Below are 23971 nucleotides of genomic sequence, written 5' to 3'. Positions count from 1 at the left end.
GAACAGGTTTCCACCTCAGAGACATGGGGCAGGGGCAGCAGAGACCCCTGTACTGCACTGTAGCAGGAAGAAAGCCCAGACAGAGTGGAAACGCCTGTCCTGGGCATAGGGTAGGGGGGAGGGGGTGGCCGTGGGAAAAGCAGGGGGAGGCAGCGTGTGCAGAAGTGTGTGACAGGTTGGAAGAAGAGCCATGTGGCTGAAGGGTCACTGGGAGGCTAGGGGTCAGGGGTACCCAACCCCGGGCTCTCTGACTGGGATGGACGCCTTAAAGGGTTTTGAGTAGGAGATGATAGAATCTGATTTATGTTCTTGGGCCAGTCACAGGAACAAAATGATGGAGCTGACCCTGCTCTGGGCAGCTGCGAGGTGGCAAAAGCAGGTACTAAGGGGCAGTTTGGATCTCAGCATGGGAGGTACTGAGGCAGGACAGGAAGAGGGGCAGAGCCGGTCCAGGTCCCTCCAGCAGTTCTGGCCTAGGACAATGTGAGTGAGTAACCCACTGCCTGAGAAAATGAGGGTGGGTGAGACGTGCACCCTGGTCTGGGATTTTAATCTTATACTTCTGGCTCCTTTTGCCTCTACGTTGTTTAAGAAAGTTCTCTAAGAGGTTTGCAACATGTTCATGCATATCCTGTTTTCTCACCCAATACCCCTGTATGTCCTGAATAACTGAGTTTGGGAAGCACCAAGTGAGGCTTTAAAAGCACTTGTTTGGCCTTGGCTGGTGTGGCTCAGTGGATTGAGCTCTGGCCTGTGAAACGAAATGTCACAGGTTCACTTCCCAGTCACAGCCCATGCCTGGGTTGCAGGCCAGGTCCTTAGCTGGGGGCACATGAGAGGCAACCACACATTGATGTTTCTCCCTCCATTCCCCTCTCTCTAAAAATAAATAAAGTCTAAGGAAAAAAAAAACAGCGTTTGGCAAATAGATACCCAGTTCCCTGTCATCATTTATGAATCCTTCCACACTTTCTCACTGACTTCTTAATTATAAAAACGGATAGAAAAACAGACAGACAACAGGAATGATTTCAGGATGGTCCACCTGTTCCATAGAACTGCCCCAATAGTTCAGTGTTGCCCCTTCTGGACGTAAGGGTCCCCGAGGGCTGGCATGTGGTTCTTGCCATCACTGGATAACCTGGCCTTGGGCCCAGACGAGCTCCCTCAAGGGCCGAGGTCCCTTCTGGACTTTCTGTTTTTAATGTTGATTGGGGGGGGTCGGGGCTTGAGCGAAAGAAACAGACATCAGTTCGTTGTTCCACTCACCTATGTATCTACTGAAGGACCCTTGCACATGCCCTGACCAGGACGAGGACTACAGTCTAATTAAGTGTGTTACCCCGCCAGGGCCCCTTCTGCTTTTCTTGAACCGGCCACTCTCACGGGCTGGGGGTGGTGGCCAGACAGACTGGGGCGTGGACTCCGGTTCAGCCACACCTGGCCACCTCCCAGGGACCCTCACAGCCCAAGTCCAGGAAGCCCCTGCTCTGCCTTCTCAGTCTTGGTGCTAGTTTCTAGCGCTGTGCTAGCAGCAGACTAAGGAAGCTCGTCAGGTTCCTCCTGTCCAGGCTGCCCTGCTTGGGAAGGCGCTGCCCAGCACGTGCGTGCGCGGGGGAGGAAGGTGTACAGATGCGGCCGGGTGGTTGCGTGTGCGGGGCAGACGTGTGTGCAGGTGCCCCTGCGGGTGCAGGGCAGGTGCGGCCCGGTGGTTGCCTGTGCCGGCAGGCGCAGTATCGTGGTTGCGTGTTTGGGGCAGGTGCGTGTTTGGTGCAAACGTAGGGGGGAGGCATGGGGGCACAGGCCTGGCAGATGCTGGTGCGGGACCGGGCCCCGCGTGGGTAGTCTGGCCAGGAAGGTGCGGGCGGGCGTGCGCCGTTTGCAGCCGCCCGCACGATGCTGCGCGGCGCCCGCGTCGGGAAACAGGAGGCCACTGGGCCGGAAGCCCCGCCCGCCCGCGCGCGCGCGCGCGCGCCTGTCCCCGCCCGCCCGGTGGAGCGGCTGCTGGCGCGGCGCGGCTCGGCACGGCGGCGCCTGGGCGCAGGCAAGCCGGCGGAGCAGAGGACGGCGCCCAAGCCGCTCCAGGCGCCGGGCTCGCGGCGGAGATCGCCGGACTCGTCGGAGCCCGCGGCCGCCCGTGCCTTTCAATGGGCAGCTCGCACTTGCTCAACAAGGGCCTGCCGCTGGGTAAGGCCGCGCGCGCGCATTTCCGGCTGCGGGGGCGGGGCGGCGGGCGGGGCCGCTGCTTTGTGTGCGAGTGCGCGTGCGCGCCGGTGTCCGCGCGCCGCCGGGCCTGGGGCGGGGAGCGCCGAGCGCGTGCGCGGGCTGCTGCGTGCTAGTGCGCTTGCGCCGGCGCCGCCCTCGCGTCCGCCGCCCGCGCAGGTGACACAAAGGGGCGTCGGGCCCTGACCTTTCAGACCCTTGCCCATCCGCCCCTTGCATTCCGACCCCGTGACTCCCAGTCCCAGGCCTGACCGGTCCTCTGATCCAGGCTTTCCCAGACCCACGGTACCCAGACCGCGGATCCCAGTGTCCGGCCCCCCACCCGACCCTGGTGTCTGGCCACAGGGCCTCAGCCCTTAGCTTTCAGCCAGGTCTGTCCTGGAGCCACGGGCCTTGTGTCTCTGAGGTGAAGCCTCTGCCTCATGTGTCACTTCCTGTTGTAAATACTACCCCAGGGCTTGAGTAGGCTAGGGACTGGCACACACTTGGGTGGCACAGGACGAGATCCACTGCAGATGGCTTTGGAAGGAAAGGGAAGACCTCGTGCGTCCTGAGGCCGTGAACTGCATTTCGGTTCCGTGAGACGGTGGCGGCCCTGAGGCTTGCGGGCCTGTCCTGTTTCAGACCTCGCACTGGAGGGTGTCCCCTGAGGAACAGGCGCACGGGGCCGGGGCCGGGAGCACCCTGTCCTCCAGCCCCGTCATTTATTGGTGGGGGGGGGGGGGCTTCTGCGGCGCTTAGTTTTACAGCGGGCTCTGTACTGTCATTGGGATGTTTCGTCCATTTTTAAAAATGTATGAAATTATAGTCTCCAGCTGGTGGGGTAGGCGGCCCTCCCTCTGTAGCCTTCAGCTGGCACAGCCCTGCAGCCCCCTCGTGGGTGCACAGGTGGGGGCGTCAGGAGGCCCCAAGCCCTGCAGCCCATCTGCGCTCTGCTGCCGGAAGTTAGCAAACTGCACACAGCAGCCCCTTCCTGAGCCAGGCTGTTTCCATCTTAATAATTTAAGAGCTTTGGCCCCAACTGTGTTTGTCACAAGGCACCCTTTCCCCCTCATGTTTGGAAGGCATTAGAAACAAGGGCCCTCGTGGGGACTCTAAGCCACACTGGGGGTCCCTGAGCCTGGGGCTGTGGGGGGACCACGCTGAGCTGGGGACGGCCCTTTGGTGACAGTTGGCTTGACGATGGCCTGCTTTCGCGTCTTGCCCGACTGCCGGTGGCCATCTTGTCCAGTTTGCAGTCCTTGTCAACTTCTAGCCTCAGGGGCTGGGGCCTCCTCGGGGGAGGGACAGTTGAGGGTGCGGCAGGGAGGGGCCGGTAGGTCTCCATGCAGGTGGGAGGGTGTGCGGCTTCTTATTCCCCGCCCCATGCCCTTGGAGCCTGCTGAGCCCACCCCGGGCTCTGGCCTGCAGGAGGGTGGGGCTGCCACCACACCTGAGCCCCCGGGGGTTGGACGCTGGAGCCTTCTCTGACTGGGCACCCAGCCAGGTCTCTCTGCCTGCCAACCGAGAAACCAGGGTGCCACCTCAGAGGTGCCTGTGAACCAGGCTTTAAGCTGGCAGTTCCTGGAGCAGCCGGATCCTGGCAAAGAGCCAGACCCCTTCACAGTGGTGACCTCCGGTGACCTCTTAAGTTGGTTAGGGATAGGGCAGACTCACCTTCCTGTCGGGGGAAGGGAGCCACCACCTTGGAGAGGTGAACCACATGGCTTTTGATGGCTTTCTCCCCCTCATGCTGAACGCCCCCTCACCCAGCTCCTGCCTCTTCGTGGGGGGTCAGGCTGTGTGCACATGGGGCTGGGGGCCTGGACAGCACACCTTTTCTCCCCTTCTCCAGGACCTGCCTTCTCCTCTGGAAAGTAGCAACTTCATTAGTATAGAAATACACTTGGCAGAGATCTGGGCATCTGGGCCCATGTGGGGCACCACAGCCTGTCCACCCTGTGTGGTGGTACCCAGGGCCCTGCCACATAGTAGGTGTCCTCACATGTTCCCGCCAGCAACCCCAGGTGCAGATGAGCACTTCTCTGCAGGAGAAGGTGCTCAGGGTTCAGAGGTAGGTCTGGCCTCAGCTCCCCACCAGCCCAGTGGCGGGTGATGCTTGGTGGCCAGCTGGCTGTGAGCAGAGCATTGGGCTGGTGATGGGGCTTTTCTGTTGACGGCTTGCGACCTGCCTTTGGAGTTTCCTGTGTGAGCAGCCTCAGGGCAGTGCCATCTGAGTAGCCCAGGCTTGGCTTGTGCTCAGGAGGTGCCCTGATGCCACCCGACAGTGGCCTGTGCTATAGCCGAGACCCTGTTCGGGTAGGCTCTGGTGCCGCCCATGGTCAAAGGTATGGCCTTGTGAGGCTTTTACCCTCTGACAGCTCTCCTAGAAGACCCAAAATTTCTCTCCACCAGTGGCGTGAGGAAGGACCCGGTCTGTGCCCTGGCCCTCACTCTTTGGGGTGCGGGGCTCAAAGCCCTGGGTGGCCCTGGCACTGCTGTCCACACAGGCGGGAGTGACACACCACACTTCCCTCTGTCCTCCAGCACAGGGCCTCACCCCACAGGTCAGGGCTCGTCTGCTCCAGAAGGCCAGCCTCGGAGCTGTGGGCTGTGCACTGGCCTGGGGCCCTGGGGTCCTGGAGTGGCAGCCCACTGAGCCCCTTGGCTCCTGAGAAGAAGCATTCATCCTTCTATGGAACCAGACAACTCAGGAAGGCCTGCCGTCATACCGATGACAAGGGGGGGCTCTTAGTGCTGTAGTTCCTGCCTATGTCGTCTTTGGGGAGGTGGTTCCTTATGTCACCCCTCAGCCCTGGAGCCTGGCTGCAGGTGGTGCCAGGGTGGGGCTCTGCACCCAACCATAGAGGAGGGTGATGACTTGGTGGGACTGGAACCTGGGGTAGTTCCAAAGAAATGTCAGCAGGCCTGGCTGGTGGGGGGGACATGGACAGCACTGCAGCCTGAAGGGGGCCCTTCGTGGACCCCCCAGCTGTGGACTGTGGCCTGTTGCAGGTGGGCTCAGTGTCCACAGTGACTCACTGGCTGCCGTTTCTGGCAGGGGCTGGACTCCACCTGGCTGGCCATTAACTGCAAGGTGTTCCAAAGTTTGACTTGAGTCCTCTGGTCCCCACGAGGGGTCTGCCGGCACACTTATAACCTGTCACGTACAGGGGCCAGTGACTACCCCTGCATTCCTTCTGCGAGCACAAACCTCTCACTTCCAGGGTCTGAGCGTGGAGCCTGAGCAGACAGGCGCGTCACTGAGGCTGGAGAGCAGTAGGACTCCCAGGGCCGCATTTTGGGTGAGCTGCTCTTTAGAGCTGCAAGGGGCTACAGGGGCCTGCTGTGAATGGTTGGGGGGCTCAGCAACTCCTGACCCCAGAGTGTGCCAGCTGCAAGTTCTGGTCCCTCCTGAGAGTGACCGCACAGAGGAGAGCTGTGGCCGGCAGGCAGGACAGCAGGGCAGACAGTTGTGTGGCGCCTGCCATGGGCGGGAGCCGCCCCGGGGCTTCCTTTTGGAACTTTTCACAGGAAGGTTAGCAGTGGGCACAGGGGAGCACACGGCGCAATGCCCCGAGCACCTGCGGGGCTGGCTCACCTCTTAGGGCTGCAAGGACACTCAGGACCCGTGCACAGTGCCCGTGCGTCATGTGTGGGGCTGAGCCCTGCGCCCCTTGGAGTGCAGGGATCTGTCCTGGTCATCAGGCACTTAACTGGTATGCAGGACGTGGCTCACTAGTGACAGCCACAGTGCCCTGCAGCTTGGCTGCCAGGAGGGGGCGCCACATGCTTGGAATCAGCTCCTGACAGTCTGGAAAGAGAGGGAGCGTGAAGAAGTGGGGGTGCTCGTTCGACTCAGGCAGCTGTTTTGGGGGACTGTGCCAGTTCCTCGCTGCTGGGACTTGCAGGCCTGGAGACCGGAGGAAGCCCTGCTGAGCCAGCCAAGACCTGGGGGCTGGTTCAACTGCCGTTGGCCATCACCTGGCCAGGGGCTGCTGTCCTCAGGGCAGCCTGTGTCCTCAGGCTGGCTTGCTGCTCCAGGCCCTTCACACCCATTGCCATCCCTGCGCTCGTCTGTGGAGACCAGGGTGGAGAGGGGGCCGGCTCCTGACCATCCGGGCCTTGCCCACTGCCACCTGCTGCCAGTGATCAGGGGCCCGAGGACAGACAGCCCCAGAGGGTCTTGGGGCTGCCACCCTGTCCAGAGCAGCCCCCAGGAGGTGGTGTCTCGGGCTGCAGGGGACAGAAGGCGTGCTCTGACCTGCTGGGTGCTTCCTGCTGCATGGGAGCACCCAGCGCCCCACATGTTTTCTGGAGCCACGCAGGTCACAGAGCTGAGAGCCCAGCGTGTCTGTGTGTGGGGAGCTCAGGGAGCACGACCCTCTTGTATCGAGGCCTTCACACTGGAGGGACGACCCTGCAGCTCGGCCTCTGCACACACCTGGCAGAGCGGGCGTGGTGGGGGACAGGTACCTGTGACCTGGGTGGAGCGCTGTCCTGGACCCACCTCCCGTCTACCTGCAGGGGAGGTACTGGTGGCTGTGGCTGGAGAGGGGCAGTGGGGGAGAGGCTCTGCCGCCTGCAGCGGAGGGAGGTTCAGCTGGGGGGCACTGGCGAGCAGCTGACCACAGCTGCAAGCAGGATCCAGGTGGGGATCTGGCCTGGCAGGGGCCTTAGTGTGTGTGGCCACGTGGGACTAAGGAGGAGCTGAGGCTTATGTGGACCCCAGGCTCCCCCGTGGGGTCTCGCAGACCCCTTCCTTCTGCCAAGGGCCTGGTGCAGAGCCCACTGGGAGAAAGGACCGTCAGCCCCGCGGTCATTGGTGAGGAGCTATGCACCGTGTCCCATGGGAGCAGGCTGTGAGGGGTCAGTTGGGTGCTTGATCCCACAGAGGGTCTGGAAGGGAGGCACATCTAGCCTTAGAGGTGGCCTTGGAAAGTGGACGGCCCCAGCAGCACGCCTTAGCCTCCTGGGACAGGTGCATGGCCACCCCTGCTGCAATTGCAATGGGCTGGTGGCCCGACAACCCGGGGGCTTGTGAGCGGGAGGGCTGCACACATCTGCAGGGCTGCCCCAGGCTGTGGTGGGGTCGGGTTGTCCAGTCTCTCTGTGGCCAGCAGTGGGCAAGGATGCCTCTCTGGCTGTGGAGCCTGTCCTGAACCAGTCACCCCAGGGCTGCCTGATGTCCCAGTGCACACCTGTGGCCTCCAGCCACCCACAGGTCAGCCCCTGTGCTCGTCCCCAGAAACTTCCTCCATCTGGACCCTGACAGGTGTGTGGCCATGCGCATGCTTGCCCTGTGTGTGAGCCCTCCGTGCCCTTGTCCTGCCCCTGGGAAGAGCTGTGTGGCACTTCGGGGAGACCTGCCCCTCAGTTAACTAAGTGCTGATCCCTGGGGTGCTGTCCGGGCAGGACGGTGGTACGTGCTGACCTGGGGGAGCCCCCGCCTAGGCTTGTGTGTGGGATGCAGGAAACTGCTGTCCTTGTGGGGTCTGCACCCGTGTCCCCTCCCCGGTGGCCTCGCTGGAAGTCAGAGAAGCCCAGGAACCTATAGGAACCTGAGAGAGAAGCTTCTAGGCTGCAAGCTGCAGACCTGCTCCCAGTGCCCTGGTGGCATCTGGGTGGCGCAGAGTGCAGAGTGCCGTGGTGGTTCCCAAGTTCGTGGAGGGGACGTGGGGGCTGGACCTTCAGGGCAAACTTCTTACTGAGTCTTCATCCCGGCTGCGTCCCGGTGACAGGGCCCCTGGGTCCAGGTAGGTCCCAGCTCAGCAGCCGCGGGCGTGGGGTCGAGAATGCGTGAGCAGCCCTGCCATCCTGGAGTGTGAGTTCTGGTGGGCCCTCGATGGGATTTTAACGTGTCTCTTGTGTTTGATTTTTAGTCAGACTTTGACCCCGGCGCAGGCTTCAGTGGTCACCGTGGACCAGGAGTCTAAGAGCTTTGGTTCAAGACACTAAAAGACGTGGGATGAGGATCCAGTGACAGGACGCGGTTCTGCCTGGGGATTCAGAAGATAAAGCGTGTTGAAAAGTGGAATTCATGGTCGTGGAAGCCAAGCCCATATTAGGCAATGTCAGGTTGGTAGGGGCGCTGATTGCAAGCAGTCTGAACCCGACCCTCTGCCCCAGCAGGAGGCGCTGCACCTGGGGTAGCGGTCCGTGGCCTTGGGTGCTGGGTGCCGTCGGAGGAACCAGCGCACCCTGGCCCTTCAGTGGGTTAGGACAGCGATGCTGCTGGAGGGAGCGTGGTCTGCATCTCTGGAACGGATGCTGGTTGCCCGCGTTTGCTGCTGTGCTTGGTTTCTGTCGAGAGGCATTGAGGGAGGTGGGCACTTAGGCCCCACGTGCGGCAGTGGGGGTGGGTCCTTGGGGGTGCAGGTGGAGACCCACAGTCCTTGCTGGTCCTCCAGCCTGCAAGCAGGTGGGCGTCACGGTTGTCCGGGTCATCCTGTGAACTCCTTGCTGGGCGTTCCTGCACAAAGTGTGTGGTCGTGACCCCTGATGCTGATCTCGGCAGCCCCGCGGTAGCATTCCCGTCTGCTTCTCCCAGTCACGCTGTGCTGGTCTTCAGTAGAGGCTCCCCCCGGGCAGCAGCTTCAGACTCTGCTTTGCCACCTGCTTCGTGCCGAGGCCACTGAGGACCCTGCACTTGGTTCATGTGGGTTGTGCCGATCGGTGTTTTTTAGAGATTAAAGCTGAGAAATGCTGAGAGTAGGCACTTATGAAGTCACTTAAAAATAGCAGCAATGAACTCATTACACGCCAACGTGAGGAACACCTTAACGGGAGAAGTTACTGCGACAGCGTGGGTGGGCCTGGAGAGCGTTCTGCTGAGTGAAAGAAGCCCGTCAGAGAAGGAGAAATACCATGTGACGTCACTCGCGCACGTGGGGTCCAACGAGAGACAGACTCACAGACGGAGAGCAGGCTGACAGCTCTTGTTGGGGGTGGGTGATAGGGAGTGGAGGGACTGAGCAAAAACGCAAAAGGACTCATGGACAGGGACAAGAGTGTGGTGTTGGGGGAGGGGGTAGAGGGGACTAAATGGTAACGGAAAAAAATTCATTAAAAATGACAGCTCTGCCAGCAGAGCCGGAGAGACCATGGGCACGGTCGCGCTTGCCTGGCTCTGCTGTCTGGAGGGTGGACCTGGGGACGGGGTGGGCCCCACATGGAGGGCCGCTGGCCTGCAGGTTTCTGCATCTCTACTGTTCAGGAAGGCAGTGGGTGGGAGGAGTGGCTGAGACAGGCAGTGGGGGGCTGGCATGGTCACCCCACTTGCGGCTTCCATCCTACACCTGGCAGCTGCCCTGTAAGCTGCCCTGCGTGGCTGGTCCCCTGGCAACAGTGTGAGGCCGTGGGGTGGGGGATGGGGCTGGCGTGGCCCAGCACGTACAGGCGTCCTCCACCTCACGTCCACCTTGGCCCAGAGTGAGGTGCAGCTGCCTCATGTTCGGAGGGAGCTGGCTGCAGTCACTCTCAGCCCTTCACGTGGGAAGACAGGGTTCCAGCTGCACCCCAGGTGTCTGCCCTTTCTGCCTCAGCACTGTGTCCTGCCCTTTCAGGTCCTGCAGGGAAGTGACACCCTGGGAGACATCCCTGTCGGGTTTGGGGGCAGCCAGGCTGTAGCCTGGGGCACGTTCCACATGACATCAGGTCCTGCATGTTCCAGCCAAACAGTGACGATGCTTAAGGCTGTGGGGACCCGACCCCACCCCCCAGGCTGTCTCTGCACCCTGTGCCCATGGGTGTGGTGACGGTCATCATGGGTCTGTCCACTCAAGAGCCGATGAGCTGTCACGAACGCCGGATTGTTTGCAATTCTCCCCACTTGTTTTTCATGATCCCGGTGACGGGGCAGTGAGGGTGCTCGTTCTCAGTGGCCGCAATGTGGGCCGGTGGGGGCGGCAGGTTTTCTGGGGCTGCTGCGTGGGGGGCTGAGCAGCAGTGCCTGTCGTTGCAGGCGTCCGACCTCCGATCATGAACGGGCCCCTGCACCCCCGGCCCCTGGTGGCGCTGCTGGATGGCCGGGACTGCACCGTGGAGATGCCCATCCTGAAGGACGTGGCCACCGTGGCCTTCTGTGACGCGCAGTCCACGCAGGAGATCCACGAGAAGGTAAAAAGTGCAGAGGGGCTTGGGCGGTGAGGGGTGGCAGGCGGGATCAGGTTGTGCCGGCTGGGCAGGACCTAGAGAAGTTCAGCAGGGCTGTCGTCGTCCCGGGCACTGTCCGGGAGAGGAGATGGGGTTTCCTCTGTGGTTTCTTGAGTCATCTCCTTCATAACCAGTTTTTTCTAAGAAAGTGGAGCCTGGGGACATGGGTGCAGTGTCTTCCTGGTTCCCGCCAGGTGGGCAGCCCTCACCTTTAGTGTCTGCTCAGGAGGTCATGGGATCCCCAAGAGGTGAAGGGTGTTAATCTGGTTTTCTGTTTGTAGTCACGGCCGACTAAGTACTTCAGAGCAACCTTTCTGCTGAGACAGGGGAGGAAGCTGGACACAGTTTAAAAAACCCAACCGCATTCGAGGGCCAGCAGGGTCTGGCGAGGCCAGAGTCTGCAGGGATGGGCAGGCCTGCCCGTGCGGGCCTGGCGTCTGCTCTTCTGGAAGAGGCAGCTGAGGGGCCAAGGCAGCTTTGACAGCCTTGCCTTGGAGAAAGGACAAAGTGGAACCCAACGTGCCCTCACATGGTCTGCACTGAGCCTTGAACTTGGGTTGTAGGCGACCCCACACTGCCTGCCCCAACACACGGTGCCAGCCTCTTAGGAGCAGGTGCCATTGGCCTCGGTCTCAGATTACTTCCGTAAGTCATTTCTAGTGCTGTGTCTGCCCCACGGTCAAGGGTGACCGGGCAGTAGAGGCGATGAGGGCCGAGCGAAAACCCCCAGGGCCACGGGGACAGGCACAGACAAAGGGAGAACCAAGCTTGAAGTTTGACGAGGAACTGAGCACTATAATAGGTGACATAGCAGATGTGGGTAAATGTTTTAGAAGATCTAGAGGTGAAGAAGCAAACTGGAAGTGAGACTTCAGTAGGTAGGAAGGGGATGGGACTCAGGAAGCTAGGGGAGAGGTGAGAGGCTGCAGTGTGGAGCTCACGTGCTGCCGACGGAGTCTCGCAGCAACGGAGGGGTAGGCCAGAGGCTACAGCTGCTGAGCGGCCAGCAGCTGCTCCCAAAGCTTATGGAGACGACGGCAGGAGGTGAGACTGTGGCCCTGGGAAACACGTGCGGTCCCCTTTAAAGCTGGGCACAGGCCCGTTGCACGCCCACGTGGCCACACTTAGGTGTTTGCCCCAGAGAAATGCAGCTCCTGTCCTCAGGAAAGCCCGCACGGGGAGGGCACAGCGGTTTTCCTCCCCGCGGCTGGACCCAGAGACTCAGACGGCTGCCCTCTGCGCCATGGACCCAGTCGAGGGAGCGAGCTGCCGACTGACCCCCAGCCTGCTGGCGGGCGCTGGGCCAGCGCTGGGCGCAGGGCTGACCTCCGAGGGTTGTGTGGGTGTGACCCTGGTCACTCTCCAAGGACAGGATGATGGTGATGGGCGTGGTGTCGCAGGGGGCATGGCTGGGGGGCGCACTCGCCTCCGGAGCTGACACGCGGTGTCTGGTGGTGGCTACGTGAGCAGTAGGTGACAGAGTCACGCAGAGCTGGGGGCACGTGTGGACAGGGGACCTGGGGGAGTGGGTGAGGTTGTCCCCAGGGGAACCATCTAGAAGACACAGGAACCTCTACGGTTTGGGTGACTTCTTGTGAATCTTAAACTATTTCAAACTGACAAGATAGTCCTAAAATAACAGTATATTCAGTAACAGAGATGTGCAGATAGAAATTTTTAAAAATCATAAGCAGTGTTAAAACAAGTTTTGCCAATAAACTTGATTACTAAGACAAAACAGACGGTTTCTTCTAAAATTGTAACTTAACTAAACCTCAGCGAGCTGATGCAGAGCCCACCTCAGCAAGTGAAGGGCCGCCCTGGGCGGGGGGGGGGGGGGGGGGGGGGGGCAGGGGCAGGGCCCTCAGAATGGCAGGCGTACCCCAGCTCCGTCGGGCTCCCAGGCTCCCAGCCGCCCTGGAAGCACAGCCGCAGGCCGGTGTCAGGGCCCCCAAGTACTGTCCTCCCACCGGAAGCTGCTCCTGACTGCCGGGAGCCCCCGGTCAGCGAGAGGACCACAGCTGCCCCCGCCCCCCTCGTAGGAGCCTGGAAGTTTAAAATGTGTGAAAATGTAATTCTCGTGGGAAAGTTAAAAGACACGGTCGAGAGAAGCTCAGGAGAAAGATGGAAACGAGGAGGGAGGAGACGCCTGCCCGCAGGCCCTGGGAGCTCTGTTCCCCATGTGCCCTCAACTAGGGGGATGTGGACATTACCTGTTACAGAAGGAAAGCTTGGTGTCACCGCCACCATGTGGTGAATCACATTTCTGGAACTAAGTGGGACTCCAGTTGCCCTGCCACCAACCCAGAACACACACCGGGGGCGCCCACAGGACACTCTGCCATTGAAGTTCCAGATTTTAGCAGCACAAACGCAAGAGCCAGGCCAGCCCACAGTGGGTGCTTTAAAGCTTCCAGGGGAGATGGTTTCCAGCCCAGTTGTGCATCGGACTGGCCTGCTCACCGGCAGTAGAGGCGGGTTTCCCTGCGCTTTGGGGAAGCTCCTCAGACACGCCACCCGTGAGAGGAGAGGCAACCCTGGGAAAGGAAGATGGGACCAGGCACTGGGGTGCCCTCTGGAGGCCAGCGGGGGTGCAGTCCCTCTGCTGAGGGAAAGCCAGCTAATCTGAACATGCCCAGCAGGACCCCAAGGGGCATTTCAGAAGTGAAGCACCCTGTCCCTGGAAGAAGGTGCTGAGGCTGTGTAGGAAATGAGATAAAAATCCAGGGAAAACGCAGAAACGGGGTTTGTAGTGAGGGGTTGGGTGGCTGCTGGGCAGGCAGTGTTGGTGCTGAACGATTGGATGGGACAGAAACCCCCAAACAGCCCCCTCCTGGGGACCCTGGGACATAGGAAGTAGCTTTCAGTCTGGGCAAAGGCCCGGTGAGCTTGGGGTCCTGTCTAAGATGTGCTGTGTCCCTGGGGGTGTGCTGACTGCGGTGGGTGGAGGAGGCGGCGGCCATGTACAGAAGGAGTGCTGTGACACAGGTGGGAGACGGAGCAGGGCCTGCAGCCCCCGGAGGGTGGCGGACACCGAACCAGCCCATCAGTACTGCAGCCCACAGCAAAGACAGACCAGTGGAAAATAGTGGGGGGAGTTTGGGCAGTGAGTCCCCATGCCTGGAGGTCAGGGCACCCTGTGCTGTGGGAACACCCAGGGCGGTGGCCCAAGGCAGCTGGGTGCTTGTGCGGTGGACATGCACTGTGTTCTGATGGCACTTCGGCAGCTCTGAAAACCTGAGGCGTCCACTCTGGGCCTGCGTGTGGGTGTTCGTCACAGGAACTACCTGGAACCACCTGGAAGGTGTGGGTGCCTCTGAGCAGGGGTTTCAGAGTAGCCCTCCCTGTATTTGTGGACCTGGGAAGATCAGAGAGACAGCAAGAAGCCCCCGGGAGCTCAGAGCCAGCACCATGTGACTTGGTGAGGAGGAGATGCCTGCGTCTGTGAGGAGGGGGCAGGTAGGCCCGGCTGGTGCCCACCAAACCCTGGCTTCACTTTGCCGTGGTGCCCGCAAGTGCTGGGGCTGTGCTCTGAGCATTCCACAAGCAGGACCCGTTGAGGACACAGAGCTAAGTCACTAGCCTGGTCACACAGCTGCAGGGGAGGGTGACTGAATGGACATCTGCCAGTGTCTCAGAGAGACTGCTGGTTCCTAACTCGAGGAGACAGTCTCGGTCCTAGGGCTTCCTGCAGATTTCCTGGGAGGCTGGCAGGGTACCGGGGGTGTCGCAGCTACTTTGCAGCCATGAAAGGAAATAGGGAAACCTGCAGGGAGAGGGGACCTGGACACCACACACCGCGGCCTCAGCGGCCCTGGCCCCTGGTCTTCAGACAGAGCTGCCACTGCAGTGTGCTTTCCTCTGGTGTCTGCGTGTGGCCTCCCCAGTACTGGTTGGGGGGGAGGGGAGGGGCTTTGAGTCATGTCCAAATCTTTATTTTGAGTGCTTCACTTGGCACCAGGTGATTGAATATATGCTCAGTGAAAAAAGGACAGGGACCTGGAAAAGTAACTTACCAAGAACCACGTGTGGGCAAGTCACACTCAGAATGCAGGTAGAGCTAAAGTCACAGGGGCCAATCTGCATTCATCATGCTCACCATTTTAACCTTGGGGTACCCAGCGCTGTGTGGTGGGAGCTGGGCCAGTCCCCTGGGTGTGGCTGGAAGCCTCCGGTAGCCACTAGTTTGCATTTCTAAGAACGGACCTGCAGGAAATGAACGAACACCCTGGAAGCTGCTGAGCCTGGAGACCTCACTGCCCTCCATGCCTGGACGCCTAGGAGTAAAGCCAGGTGCCACCTGCATGCAGACGAGCCTGCGTGTCCAGGGCCTGTTAGTCTGGCCTGTTTGTGGCCGGGCCTCCTCCACATCCTTGTGTCCGCCAGGGGCCCACGTGGGCTCACCGCTGGTGCCGTCCCCTCCTCGGCATATGTCTCGGAGGCTGGGCTACACCTCCTCAGTCTCCCTGGATGTGTCTCCCTCTTCATTTCCGGGACGTGGCTGTGCGCCCACAGTGGACACCCACAGATCTGCCTGCACTCGACTCTCCGCTGTAGCCCTGCCTCACCTGCTGCAGGGGTCCCTCCTCACCCGCTCCTGTGGCCCCCTGCCAGGCCACAGAGCAAAAGGAGTCCAGAGGGGTCTTCCTGAGGTCCCACCAGCCCAGCTTTTCCCCTCTGCTCTGTGGCCCTCGCAGTGTCCACTTCTGTCCATGACCCCTTTGCCCATCCTGGCGCCGACTGCCACTCTGTCACACAATGGTCCTTGCCCTTCCACACCAGGGTCTGTGCCTGCTCAGCCTGATGCCCTCCCTGGGGCCAGGGACCCAGCCCGGGCAGCCACACATCCACTCAGCTGCTGCCTCCAGGACCTAGTCCCAGGTCATGAGTACAGGAGCAGAGTCAGGGCCACCCCCTTCACCTCAGAAGTCCAAGCCTGCCTAGCCCTGTCAGTGGTCCCCAAGGCCACGTCCTCCAGGCCACCTCCCAGGGAACTGTCTATATTCTGGATGGCCACGTGTCCAGCTAAAATGGAGCCTGCTGCCGTGGAAGGAGGAAATGGGCAGTTGGCAGTGCTGCGTCCCACACGTGGAAACCCACTCTACTCTTTCACGTAATGGGCCCGAAGTCCAGGCTTTCCTGGGTGTATCAGGCCATGTACAGCGGGTCTTGGCCTTACTCCCCATCCAGGAGACCTGGGGCCAGCACAGGAAATGCAGTGTGGAGGAGGAGGAGGAGGAGGAGGAGGAGGAGGCAGCAGCCATGGATCTCTGTGGGTCGCTGCATTCCCAAGAATGAGATGTCCCTGATGACAAGGCCCACCACTCTGTCCCTTAGGGAGGAATAAGGTCCATCCCCCAACAGTGACAGTCCTGTGTCTCCATCCCATCCCACAAGGGTGGCCCCAGGTCCATGGCCTCTGCCCTTGGCTGGGGAGGGTGGACATTGCAGGCCCTCCGCCTGCATCTGGTGGTTACCAGAGCATGTCCCTCCCAGAACCGGACCCTGGGATGTGGGCCTGACACTGTCCTTGACCCACACCGAGTCAATGCAGAGCTGCCCCCCACGGAGCCAGGGACGCCCCCTGGGGAACCAGTTGGGCTGGCTTGCACAGGCGGGGGCGCTGAGGGTCCCCCGACCGCATGGCTCTATGGGGGCAGCCATGCACAGGTCCCCCCGTGCAGAGGTTAGTGCGCCGGTTGGCGGTTTTGAAAAAGTGCGTCCCTTTGTGTCATCTGAACTCTCAGGAGACACTGGCACCAACCTGTCCATGGCCATCCCCCAGGCAGGTCCAGGGGTGTGCTGGAGACCCTTGGCCATCACCCTGGGGCCGTGCTGACCACACTGCCCTTCATGCCAGATCCCCATGAACACACTCCTGAGCGGCGCTCCCCACGACACCCAGGGGGCCCGATCGGCCTCCGCACACTTCGAGCACGCGCTTGAGCCCACCAAGCCTGGGGTGTGGAACCAGCGGGCCCTGCGCAGGCCCAGCCCGTCCAGCCCTGACGCTCGCACCTTTCACCTGTGAATGGCTGGAGAACATGTCCCCAGGGCTGCAGTGTGCAGGCCTGGCGCACTCCCCGCCCCCAGGAGCTGCAAGTTCCGGCCGGGCGTGGCCTCAGGGACTGATCTGGAGCGAGCCTTCCGCCTTCCGTACCGTGTGACCCAGCGCCGGCGCCTGTGTCCGTTTGCGCGTGGGAAGCAATGAGGTCCTTTGTGGGAATCGGTTCACTGAGGCTCGCTGTGCGTTTCTGCCGCCATCGAGTCACAGCTCTGCGTGTCAGTGAGGGTCGCGTGGCAGCCTCGGCCCCGTGGCAGTTTGTCAGGGGCCTGTGTGGTTCTCCGGGCCGCCGGCGGTCTGCGGTGCCAGACAAGGCGTCCTCCCAAAGCTCAGCTTCAGTTGCATTTCTCCGTGCCCTTCCTGTGAGGGGCAGGCGGGCGTGCGGGCGGGTGGGACCCCTGGTTTCCTTGATGAGCTGAGTAATTGGTGGGATCAGGAGGGTTCTGATCCCAGAAAGCCTGCAGCGCACCCCGGAAGCTGTGGGCCCCCAGGCCGCCCCATCCAGAGCTGCACTTGGGGGGAATGTCCACGTGGCCTCTCCACACATCGGGCCGCAGGAGTCCCCGGGGGAGCAGCACCTCCTTCTCCGGGCCAGGCCTGTGGGGATGGGTGTGGCAGGCACTCACCGTGGCTGTCCTCTGTGCAGGTGCTGAACGAGGCAGTGGGCGCGCTCATGTATCACACCATCACGCTGACCCGGGAGGACCTGGAGAAATTCAAAGCCCTTCGGATAATCGTCCGGATTGGCAGCGGCTTTGACAACATCGACATCAAGTCTGCCGGGGACTTAGGTAGGATGGCCCCGTTTCTCCCTCTGGCATCCTGTTGTGCGTCCTGGGCGTGACTGTGCTGCATTTTGTGTCGTACTTCCGGTGAGACTCCTGCTGGTTTGGCTGAAGGTGACCTGTGAGCTTACCTCTGGGGCCCCACGTGGTTTTCCCAAGCAGGTGCAAGGTCACAGAGGCTTTGCCTAGCCCTGCTGGGCTCCTGTCCTCTGTCTTGTAGGCAGCTGGCACTCCAGGCTCAGAGTTTATGTTGTGAGTTAGGACACGCGAGTGTGTGTGCCTGTCACACGGAGAATCACACTTCACACCCAGCACTGACTGCGCCACGCAGGGCTGTCTGATGTTTCCCTGACACCCACTTCAGTTCTCCGCACTGCGCTGCTCGCAGCCCAGCAAGGCGAGGCCATGCCCCAGCAGGTCCACAGTTGTAGCTGGTACCTCTGGTGTCTAGTTCCCCACCCTCAGGTGCAGCTTGGGGAACTAGAACCAAAGGTGCTGAATGTTTGACCTCACACATCCTGTGTGAGCCCCTCATGCTACTGCCGACACCTGTCCCTGGGCAGCAACTCCAGGGAGGCAACTGCAGTGTCGAGCTATGTCCTGGACACTTCCCTCAGGGCCTTGGCCCTGTGTAGAGCCAGCCCTCAGTTTCATGGCTGGCTCTGTCCTTTGGCCAGGCAGTCTGGGGCCATGCCATGCCACCACCTCCTCAAGGCCTAGCAGGTGAGGACGTGGAAGTCCCTGGGACCTTTTGTGCTCTCTCAGGTGGGCGGCAGCTTGGTTCCCATCTGGTCTCCGTGAGCTCCACCCTGTGCTTCACAGGGAGCTGGGGTGCAGCCCTGCCTGTCTGCCAGGCACCCACTCAGCCACCAGGAGCCTCCTCTTCAGGGAGGCAGATGGGGTACCCAGAGTGCAGTCTAGGAGGCTGTCGGGGATGAGGGTGAAAGGGGCCAGGGCTCAGGGGAGGGGGAGAACAGAAGTGGGGCCAGTGCCACCTGGGGCAAGAGCCCAGGAGCAGCATCAGCTCCCAGTGGAACCAGCTAGTGTGCAGGGGACACATGGAAAGAAGTGGGGACCAAGGCTTGACGTGGAGAGCTTGAGCCAACTCACTCTCCAGGGTCACTCCACTGCTCCTGTGACCCCTGCTGGGGGGGTGGGTAGGGGCTGGAGGATGGGGCAAGGGGGGCATGGGATGCCTGCAGTAGACAGGAGGAAAGAGGGTCATGGGGGCTGTGGGGGATGGGAGGGTGGGGGCCAACCCATCTAAAGCAAGACCCCCATTGGCTGGGAGCCCAGGAAGACAGAAGGGGCAGTACTTGTGGGGTTGGTGGCTGTCTGGCTCTGGAGTTTGTCCTGACCATGACCCCTTCCTGGAAGGTTGAAGAGCAGAACCAGGTGTGACACTGCATCCTGTCCCCTCCCTGTCTGCCCAGTGGGAGCATGTGCCTGCATGTGTCTGTCTTGTAGCCTCCTGGGGTGGCCTGGGGACATGTCCTCCAGCCCTTCACAGGTAAAGACCAGGATAGGCTTGGTGACCATCCAGGCATGTCTTGTGTCCCCAGGCATTGCTGTCTGCAATGTGCCAGCAGCGTCTGTGGAGGAGACCGCTGACTCCACCATGTGCCACATCCTCAACCTGTACCGCAGGACCACCTGGCTGCACCAGGCGCTGCGGGAAGGCACGCGGGTCCAGAGCGTCGAGCAGATCCGGGAAGTGGCTTCCGGAGCTGCCAGGATCCGTGGGGAGACCTTGGGCATCATTGGACTAGGTGCGTTAGCCTCTGCCCTCATCCTCTCTCTGCGGGGCTCAGTGAATGAGGAGGGCCCCCCACCCAGGGACAGTATGGGGTGGAGGAAGCTCTGCCACAGAGGCTGTGTTGGCCCCTATCTGCCCAGGGACACCAGGCCTGGGCCACATGCACGGATACCAAACAGGTGCCCACAGGGTCACGCCTGTGCTCACCCTGTGGCCTCCCCCAGCCTGTGGTGATGGCTGAGGCGATGTGGCCTTCAGGTGAGGGCCAGATGACCCTGGGGTCTCTCACCAGCCTGGCCCTTCAGGGCTGTCACCAACAGCTGCCGTGGGTACAGGGTGGTGTCCACAGCCCACTGTGCAGTCCTTCATTCATTCTGCTTGCTGGAGAGCAGATGGCTGTCCTGGGTCCAGCACACGTACGGAGCAGCCTGACCCTCTGCCCCACCCCACGCACCAACCCATCCTGTGTGCTCCCTGGGGGCTGCCTCCAGTCCCCACCCCTTCTCTGAAGCCCCTGTCCCCTACTTGGCCAGGTGGGAGTCCTGTGGCTCCTGACCTGGGAGCCCCATGCTCAGTGTCTGGGGGCAGAAGCCTTGGGCCTCGGAGGGCTGTGCTCCCATACTGAGCGGTGTGGGTGCCGAGGCAGGGACAGTCCCTGGCCGAGGTGACGCCGGTCTCCCACCAGGTCGCGTGGGGCAGGCGGTGGCGCTGCGGGCCAAGGCCTTTGGCTTCAACGTGCTCTTCTATGACCCGTACCTGTCGGATGGCACGGAGCGGGCGCTGGGGCTGCAGCGGGTCAGCACCCTGCAGGACCTGCTGTTCCACAGCGACTGCGTGACCCTGCACTGCGGCCTCAACGAGCACAACCACCACCTCATCAACGACTTCACCGTCAAGCAGGTGGGGCCTGGGCTATGGAGGTCCGGGCTGGGTGGCAGGGGTGCCGTCACCATCACATGACGCTCCTGCCAGTGCCTCCCGCCTTGGCTGAGGTACCCCCTGGTCCCAGGTCAGCTCCCTCCCCCAGCCCTGCAGCCGCGCTGCCTGGTCCTGCTTGGCAGCCGGCAGCACAGACTGCTTTAGACCATCCCTGCCGAGGCTCCGAAAGGGCCTGTGACAGAGGTGGAGCCCCATGGCTTTTGGGGACAAGTTCCCAGCAAACAGGGTGAACACAGGGACCAAGGGTCTTGGGGTTCCCCAAGGGTTGAGGTTTCCGTCTCAGCTGAGTGGTGGCCCTGGGGCAGCTTTCAGCATTCCTGAGCTGCCCTGCGTCTGGCAGGAGCTGGGAGCAGGCCGCCTCCTACGGTGGTGGGGTGAGCCTAGGGGCCAGGGCCGTGAGGTGCAGCCCTGGGGACCTTCACCAGCAGAGCCTGAAGGCCAGGGTGGCCCATCTAGGAGGCCACAGTGCGACATCCCTGCCCAGCCCTCCTCCCAGCGACAGGGTTGTGAGGAGGCTTCCGTGTTCACTTACTCTTGGAGCTGTGTTGCTGTCTTCCAGATGAGGCAGGGGGCCTTCCTGGTGAACACAGCACGTGGTGGCCTGGTGGACGAGAAGGCGCTGGCTCAGGCCCTGAAGGAGGGGCGGATACGCGGGGCAGCCCTGGATGTGCATGAGTCGGAGCCCTTCAGGTGACCACTGGTGGTCTTGGGTGGTTCTTGGCTGGCACCCTTCCCTGGCTGGGCACTCACTTGCCCAGGCTCGCGCCTCCCACCAGCCAGCATGGCACCTGTGAAGTGAGGCTCCAGTGCATGATGGTGCCCCGTGCCTTCTGGGCAGGGAAAGAGACTCAGATCTGCGCCTCCTGCTGAATGCCCAGGGGCACCGTGTTGATGGGTTGCCCAGGTGTACAGGTGGCCAGGCCCGCAAGGCAATGTCCACAGCTGAGAAGCAAGTGTGGGCAGCAGGCCAGCCCTGGGTGGGTCTTCCACCCTGGAAAGGTGGTGCCAGGAGGGCCTGGGGTCTGAGAGCCAGAAGCTCCCAGGACTCCTTGCATGGGGTGCCAGGGCTGCCTTCCTCCCAGGCGAGGCCCCTCCCCACTGCTCTCAGATACCCGTGGGCAGGCATGACTGTCTCGGGGACCCACAGGGTTTGAGGGAGAGGGTGGCACCTGGGCCATGGCACTGACCTGAGGTGTGCTGTCTTAGCTTCAGCCAGGGCCCCCTGAAGGATGCCCCCAACCTGATCTGCACCCCCCATGCAGCCTGGTATAGCGAGCAGGCGTCCATTGAGATGCGCGAGGAGGCAGCCCGGGAGATCCGGAGAGCCATCACAGGTGGGCTGGGCGGGGCACCGGCAGGGCCTGGGGTCCCTCAAGGCTCTCTCAGAGGTGAGCACCCACTGGGTGGCCGGAGCTGGGGCACCTCCACCTCTCACTCATACAGCCAAGTCTGTTCTGCACTGGTACTGGGTAGGGAGGTGGACATCACAGCTGAAGCGGTAGAGGGCTGCCCTGGTCTCCCCTATGGTCAAGCATGTGCAACCCAGGCCCTCGTCACACGTCTCACTCATGACCCTCACTCACTGTCACCCACTGGGGGAGTTAAGCTTGTGTGTCATTTGTCCCTAGACTTTTTAAAAAGTCAGACTGCACTTGCGAACCTGGACCGGGCCTTGCCTGCTGCCCTTTGAAAATCCCCAGGCCTCGAGGACGGGTGGGACCCTGAGTTGGGAGGGGGACTGTGTGCAGCTGAGGAAGGGAGGTGTGGCTGCAGGGCCCCTGCAGCCTGACTTCCCGTGTGTTGCCCCGTGTTCTTAACTGAGCCGCCACATACCTGGGGCCCCTCAGCGTCTCACACAGATGCTGTCCTTCCCATGTCCCTGTGTCACTTAGGCCGGATCCCTGACAGCCTGAAGAACTGTGTCAACAAGGATCATCTGACAGCTGCCACCCACTGGGCCAGCATGGACCCTGCCGTTGTGCACCCTGAACTCAATGGGGCCGCCTACAGGTGAGCGGGTGGGCAAGGGGCACAGTGGGCCAGGGGGACACAGGTCCCCATGATGATTCTGGGTGGGACAGTGGCCCAGCAGGAGGCTCTTGGGCCTGGACGTGTGTGCTCACGTGAGCCCCAGTGGACACACAAAGTTGAGGTGTTAGAGCCTCAGCAGGGGTGGCCTTCGGGCCTGGTGGACACAAGACCATCTAGGTGGAGGCCACATTGGGACAGACACCAGGGCACTAGAAGGGGCAGCGGGCCATGGCCAGGTCCGCCCAGTGGGCAGCATTGGGGTGTAGCTCCCTGCCCTCCCACCAGCTTCATGGTGCCCTCCCTCCTCTCCCAGCAGGTACCCCCCAGGCGTGGTGAGTGTGGCTCCCAGTGGCATCCCGGCCGCAGTGGAAGGCATTGTACCCAGTGCCATGTCCCTGTCCCACGGCCTGCCCCCAGTGTCCCACCCGCCCCATGCCCCTTCTCCTGGCCAAACCGTGAAGCCCGAGGCGGATAGAGACCATTCAAGTGACCAGTTGTAGCGCGGACATAGCTCTGCAGCCTCAGCGCCAGTGGGCCGCGACCTTGGACAGGCGTGTGCAGGGGAGGTGCCCTTGGTCGGCAGCCGCACTCCAGAGACTGTCCGGGCGCCAGGCGCGGGAGGCAGCGCCGGCCTCCTCCACGCTGACCAGCCCCACCCTGGGCTGCGCTGCCCTGTGTTCTTTGCGTCCTCGTCGAGCAAAACCAGTTAGTAGTTAACTCCACCATGAACGTCCTCGTCTGTGTGCAGCCTGTAGAGCATCACAAGGGTCTGTTTGCTTAGCTGCCCACAACCAGCGCCCCGAGCCAGCCCACAGTCGGTTCAGACCGGCTCCCTTTTCTACGGGATGTGCCGGAGCAAGGCAGTTGGCAAACTTCTCAGGACAATGAATCCTTCCTCTTTTTCTTTCTACGCCACACAGTGCATTGTTTTTTCTACCTGCTTGTCTTATTTTTAGAATAATTTAGAAAAACAAAACAAAGGCTGTCTTTCCTAATTTTGGCATGAACCCCCCCTGTTCCAAATGAAGGCGGCACCGCGCAGCAGCTGGAGAGGCAGGAGCACATGGCATGCTCTGCTGTCGGCGCTGTCCCAGGGGATGCTAGGCGCAGCACCCAGCCTGCACAGGTGCCGTCCTGCTGATGTGGTAGGCTAGCAATATTTTGGTTAAAATCATGTTTGTGACTGTAACCATTTGTATGAATTATTTTAAAGAAATAAAACCCCAGAAAGAGCCGGCACGCCCAGTGTGTGTTTCAGTGGCTTTGTCTCATGCGACACAGGCAGGTCTCAGTCCTGGCCGTCATGGCCTTGGGGGCTGAGCAGGCAGCCCTGGGGACCCTGGGGGGCAGTGGTCCCATGCTGTCATGTGTGAGGGTGGCTGTGTGCTGCTGCAGAGGGAGCTGCCAGGGAGTGGAGCGGTCTGCACACCAGCCTCAGCCAAGATGGTGACCCACTGGCTCTCCACGCCACTTCCTCAAGCATGCTGTGACCTGGGAGAGCAGAGATGCTAGTTCCACAACATACAGAGATGTGCACCCCACAGTGGGCCAGTGCTTGCAAAGCTGTTTGTCTTTCATAGACCACAGCCAATGGTTTTCAGTTGCTCTGGAAGCCACGTGGGTGCCAAGAGCAGAGCCCGTGCATGCAGGAGCACCCTGACCACCTTCTGAGCCCTCCCTGTACCCCACGGCTTCGGGATGCCACCAAGCTCCCATGCAAAACCCTTCCCCCCAACCCGCCCCATCCCTGCCCTCTGCTCTCCTGGGCACTGGCCTGGCCTTAACTTGAGGCTGTGCTCACTCATCTGACTACAGGGGGCTATGTTCGGCTGCCCCCTCCCCAACCAGCCTTTCCCTTGCAGCCCCTGACCACCACTCCAGGCTCATGGGTCACCTCTTGGGTTCTCTGACTGCCCCTTTCCTTCTGAGCCTCCTGGCATGCATCCTTTAATGGTCTTTCCAGCGTGGTCTGCCAGGGGAAGGCTGTCTACCAATACCTGTTGGTGGGGAGTTTATGGAGGTGTAGTTTTACCCACACAC

General features: G+C 61.4%; 1 protein-coding gene across 4 annotated transcripts; it reads left to right on the top strand.

Moving 5' to 3' along the window:
- The first annotated feature begins 1967 nt into the window (after window positions 1–1967).
- CTBP1 (C-terminal binding protein 1) lies at window positions 1968–23170 on the top strand. Of its 4 annotated transcripts, XM_053922728.2 has the most exons (11): window positions 1968–2187; window positions 5430–5507; window positions 8085–8280; window positions 10166–10320; window positions 17067–17211; window positions 18768–18974; window positions 19647–19861; window positions 20460–20590; window positions 21107–21234; window positions 21793–21910; window positions 22245–23170. In XM_053922728.2, exons 3-11 carry the CDS (start codon window positions 8274–8276, stop codon window positions 22429–22431), a joined length of 1293 nt encoding a protein of 430 aa, XP_053778703.1. In that variant the 5' UTR covers window positions 1968–2187; window positions 5430–5507; window positions 8085–8273; the 3' UTR covers window positions 22432–23170. The 4 variants fall into 4 exon arrangements, with proteins under 4 accessions (XP_053778703.1, XP_053778702.1, XP_053778701.1 ...); XM_053922727.2 differs by lacking the exon at window positions 5430–5507; XM_053922726.2 differs by lacking the exons at window positions 5430–5507; window positions 8085–8280 and having other exon boundaries at window positions 22248–23170.
- Window positions 23171–23971: the final 801 nt, after the last annotated feature.

This window comes from Desmodus rotundus, chromosome 4, assembly GCF_022682495.2.
Source record: "Desmodus rotundus isolate HL8 chromosome 4, HLdesRot8A.1, whole genome shotgun sequence".
NCBI lineage: Eukaryota > Metazoa > Chordata > Mammalia > Chiroptera > Phyllostomidae > Desmodus > Desmodus rotundus.
Note: the sequence above shows the minus strand (reverse complement) of the source record. Positions and strands in the feature narration are given on the sequence as shown.

What these genes read in the sequence shown, in the direction of transcription:
- CTBP1 (XM_053922725.2), top strand. Translation starts at nt 2,148, where the DNA reads ATGGGCAGCTCGCACTTGCTCAACAAGGGCCTGCCGCTGG. An exon ending in CAAGTCTGCCGGGGACTTAG is followed by an intron (nt 17,212 to 18,767) that starts GTAGGATGGCCC and finishes TTGTGTCCCCAG; the next exon opens with GCATTGCTGTCTGCAATGTG. An exon ending in CTCAATGGGGCCGCCTACAG is followed by an intron (nt 21,911 to 22,244) that starts GTGAGCGGGTGG and finishes CTCCTCTCCCAG; the next exon opens with CAGGTACCCCCCAGGCGTGG.